Source organism: Electrona antarctica, assembly GCF_951216825.1.
Source record: "Electrona antarctica genome assembly, chromosome: 1".
NCBI classification, from domain to species: Eukaryota; Metazoa; Chordata; class Actinopteri; order Myctophiformes; family Myctophidae; genus Electrona; species Electrona antarctica.
Window position 1 is genome coordinate 263,256 of NC_136806.1, and position 4,919 is coordinate 268,174.

The window sequence follows — 4,919 nt, forward strand, 5'->3', positions numbered from 1 at the left end:
TGCTACTGTCTGTGATTCTATATTACACTATAGAAGTAGAGTAAAAGTAGATACGTAGCCAAATCAAATCAAAAGTCAGTTTTATTTGTTTTCTTACAAAAAAACAAACATATGGTCATCATAACAAACATTGCATCATTATCATCATTGTATGGACATGTTGGTTGACCAGTGTTTCTTTACATGTCATGTTGTCCCGGACCGCATGATTATCATACAGTAATATTCCCCTAAAGACTCAGCATGATTATCATACAGTAATATTCCCCTTTCTCTCAGCGTGTCAAAGTGTCGCTGAGCAAAGCACTCAACCCTAGCTGCTCCTAGCTGCGGTAGCACTGCTATGTGCTTTTTAAAAAAAAATCATGTCCTACTATCATCATCGGCCTTCCCTGGCAACAGTGTCAGAGGGACAGTGTCGGCGTTGTAAATGAACGGATGGAGCATCTTGGTGAAGGTGTGTGTGAAGGTGTAAATGTGTGTGTTGGTCTCGGGATCAGAGAACGACAGCGTTCCTCTGTCCCAGTCCAGCTCCACTCTGATCCTCCAGGGTTCCTGCGGCAGTGTGAGAACGGTGCACGGGTGAAACGTTTGGAACGGCGCGCAGAAGGCTCTGTATTTACCGTCCTCCAACTCCACGTACCAAAGCTCAGAATTCCTATGCAGATTCGTCGGTAGATTCGTTTCGTCTACCAAGACGCCCACTTTCCAAGCCGTGTTTTCACCGACCTCAACGTCCCAGCTGTGAGTCCCGGAGTCGAAGCCCTCGGAGCCCTTGACGTAGAGGCGCTCGTCGATGTCCTCTTCATCGGTCATGTTTAGAAGCTCCTGCACACAACTCACACTGGTCATATCGATAGACACCTTATGTGTCGTATGGGCAGTGTTGGGGTTCAGGATGACTGGATGGTAGCTGACCGTGTCCTTCATCTTGTCCCACACGCTGAAGGTCAAGTTGCCGAGGTGCTTCGCCAGGTCCAGCATCGACCCGGGGATCCACTGTGGCTCCTGCCGTGTAAACTGCACTCTTTCCACCGTGGTCTTGTAGTTCTGTAGGAATGAGATGCTCTCAGCGCTCAGCTCCTCCTCTACGGCTCCGATTGTGAGCGAAAGGGTTGCTATCTCTCTGTTCAGACGCGCAATCTCCTCCCCCATCATCTGACTCTTCGCCTGCTCTTCTTCTGTCAGTGCATTGAGCCTTTCCATCTCGTCCACTCGTAGAAACTCGTGGAGCATTCTGAAATCCGCCTTAATCTGACGCGTTGCCATCGCGGTTTGGGCCCGAATGTATGCTGCTGTTTTGACACATAGTGCTTTATGTGTGTTGAAGACCATCAGTTGATCCTGTAAAGACCTCAGTGGTGTCTCGATCTCATGCTTGAGGTCCTGTGCAGCTGCTTCCACGGAACTGAATCTGTGGTTTGTGTGTTCGTCTGGTGGAAGACACGCAAGACACACTAGCTGATGGCATTCCATACAGAACATATTGTGATCCTCAGTGTGCAGCAGACTGCAGAGATCCTCTGGTGAAGTTCTCTGGCGTTTTGGAGCTCTCCGACCTTTATTCTGTAGGATGGTGTCACACAGGTTCTTCAGGGCCAGGTTCTTACAGGGTGGACCCATATAGTGTGTCTCCTTACAAACTGGACATTCATTTATCTCCTTCTCTCTCCACCATTTCCGCAGACATTCTTTGCAGAAGCTGTGGCTGCACGACAGGAGAACGGGATGTTCGAAGATGTCACGGCACACGGGGCAGACAAAGTCCTCTTCTGAGAAAGAAAACCTCGAAGACATGGTGTCTCTGAGTGAAGCCACAAACACTGCTCAAGACAAGATGTCAGCCAGTCGACGGTGGTAATACTCCTGTCCTGGTTCTTCAGCAGATAGTTCCAGAGGTCTGGGTCAGTGTAGCGTTCCCTCCTGGCTGTAGCTGTGTATGGAGAGAGACAGATAGTTCCAGAGGTGTTGCGTTCCCTCCTGGCTGTATGGAAAGAGACAGGCGTCCTCCTACCTCACTGGAACTGGAAGCTTGTGGGTTATTCAGGGAAAGGGGTTGCTTTTATTCTCTCTGACGAGTCTAGCAAGGGGCGGGGCTTTGACACTACAGAGGTGTTGCATGCAAATCCATGTTGTTACGCTCACGCACGCACGCACGCACACACACACACACACACACACACACACACACACACACACACACACACACACACACACACACACACACACACACACACAACACACTGACACACACACGCGCACACACGCACGCACGCACGCACGCACGCACGCACGCACGCACGCACGCACGCACGCACACACACACACACACACACACACACACACACACACACACACACACACACACACACACACACACACACACACACACACACACACTGTTTATCTACCTTTGTGATGCCATTATGGTAATGATCATACTGCCTGCATCAACATATTCTCACCCCCAACTCGTCATTTAATGAAGGGCTGTCAGTTGCCCCTAAACTTCCCACCTCAGACTTTCCCGGTCAACAAGATCTACCCACCAAAAAAAGTATTCTCATTGCTAAAATAGTTTATAAATGTACCTGAGGGGGCTTTGGAATAGCGGCTCTGGTTTTACAAATGTCCTGGAATAGGACATTTTATTTTTTTATTTTAAATTATATATTTTTTTAGGAGCATGCCATGTGATCTACTCTAAATAGTTGAGTGGGTTCAGTGAAATCTGTGTTGGGTAATGACCATAACAAAGAATACAATACAGACACTCTGACTGCTGGGCTGGTGTTGCCATTCAGCTGAGAGGCAGGAACATTGACAGTCTCACACCTTGGTCAGAACAAAAGCCATTGATGTGCAAAATGGTTGATTACTGATTATTTTTGTCTGTGTGGCCGTCTGTAGAATGGAGAAATGGCTCTTATCGTCTGGCACCCTTGCACATCATGGTAAGATCTCAGGATTTTGTTCAGCTTTGGCAGTTTTCAAATGTGCTTCTATAAATATGTTTTAGTACCAGACATTTGTGAAACAGATCCTAAGCTTTGGATCTGTTTCACATTTGATTTTATGATACCACATTCAAATTAAATAATCTTGTGGTACAACTATATGAAATGATTTTAACAGTTGTGTGCATTCATGGATGTTTTACAGTGGAAAGCAATGGGAGGACACCTGGGAGCCAGCCGAAGGATTCAAATTGTTTTAGAGTTTTTGTTTTATTGTTTTATTGTTTAAATAAATTGTTTATTACAATTTCCTTCTTTGCCTATTTATAATTGACCTGCCATTTACTTCAGAATTGTTTCCTACATATGCAGTCTATTTAGAATTTCTTATATGCAAGTTGTGCAATTTTATATACTACAAGCAGCTTTATATACATGGTGGTCACCAGGACTGAAGCATAAGAGCGTCACAGCCTTTTGGTTGCCTTATTGGTAAGGTGAAGGTGCTGTATCAATAATGGAATAATGTTTCAATGCTAAGAGCTCTTATATAATTCAGTGTTGTCACCAGTGTTGGGCATATAAAAGTAATATATTATTACTTGGTATCAAGATCAATTACATTATAGATCTCAGTTGTGACACAAAGAAGACATCGCTATATTGTCACAGCAAAAGACCAAGTCATTTTGTATTCTGTGGATACTAGACTACCATGCCCTTCAAAGAGGAACAAGACCACTCACATTTCCAGATGTTCTGAGTAGGCACACAAGACTGACTGATCTTTGAGCAACATACCAGTGGAAGCGGCTTGTATCAACGACCTTGAGGGCACTCAAATGATTATATTATGATTATATTAAATACTACTTGTGGACATGCATCATGTTAGCTTGTATATCTGTTTTGAGCATGTGATAAGACACTGGGCTCCTACGCAGCTGGATGGACGGATGGCCGTATACAAACCATGCAGAGAAGATGCAGTAATGCAGCGTTACTTGGATAAGTGATATTGCTGTTTAGTCCAGTGGTTTCCAAACTTTTTCATGTCAAGGACCCCCAAATTGACACGAATTAGCCCGTGGACCACCATTTGAAAGGATATGCCAGGGACCCCCCATAAGAGATTTGAACGGCTCTACCAGTGATTCTCGACCTGTTTAATTTCAAGGACCCCCAGTTTGACATGCATTAGTCTACGGACCCCCATTTAATGGCATTTCTATCTGACACGATTTATATTGTAAATGGACCCGTCAGGGTCCAGACAGTCGATCGATCGGTTGATCGATCCAGATATTAGCACATTAAATTAATTATTTATTTATGAATTTTGCTGCAATAGAAATTCAGGGGCTTTTTCATAACTATACTATTTAGGCTTGATGTTTATAATTACCGTGTGTGTACCATTCTTTTTATGATCATATTGCAAACTTGCATTATGTGTTACAAGCCAGTGTTATATGCAACAACATATTTGTCCCTGTAATACTTCACTCCAACACTGACTGTTATGAATTGAACATGGACCAATAGGGTCCATGTTCAAACAAGTGTAAACAAGTGTAATTCTTTATGGTGTCGTCCACGGTTAACAGTTTTGTATCGAGTTGTGCTTGAAATGTACTGCAATTACGCAATCCGTTAATAAATACTTCAAATCAAAATCAAAATCATGTCAGTGACAAGTTGACAACCAGTGTTGGGCAGTAGCCTAATATATTGTACTTTATGTTCCCCAGTAACTAGTAGTGTAACTTATTACAATTGCCTAAACCAGTGGTTCCCAAAGTGGGGTCCGGGGACCCCCAGGGGTACCTGAGGGAGTTCCAGGGGGTCCCCAGCTAAATGATAGTTTGGAACCAAATGGACCATTATGGGTCTGTAACTCAGAGTGTACAAATGGAACCAAATGGACCCTGACCCTGGATCGATCCAGATGATCGATTACGT

At 44.4% G+C, this 4,919-nt stretch overlaps 1 protein-coding gene across 1 annotated transcript; it reads right to left on the reverse strand.

Annotated features, from left to right (window-relative positions):
* Positions 1-363: 363 nt before the first annotated feature.
* LOC306927222 (E3 ubiquitin-protein ligase TRIM35-like) lies at positions 364-1,797 on the reverse strand (the record flags this gene model as incomplete). Its single annotated transcript, XM_079506922.1, has 1 exon — positions 364-1,797. The coding sequence occupies one exon, from the start codon at positions 1,795-1,797 to the stop codon at positions 364-366; it is 1,434 nt and encodes a 477-aa protein (XP_079363048.1).
* Between the last annotated feature and the right edge of the window lie 3,122 nt (positions 1,798-4,919).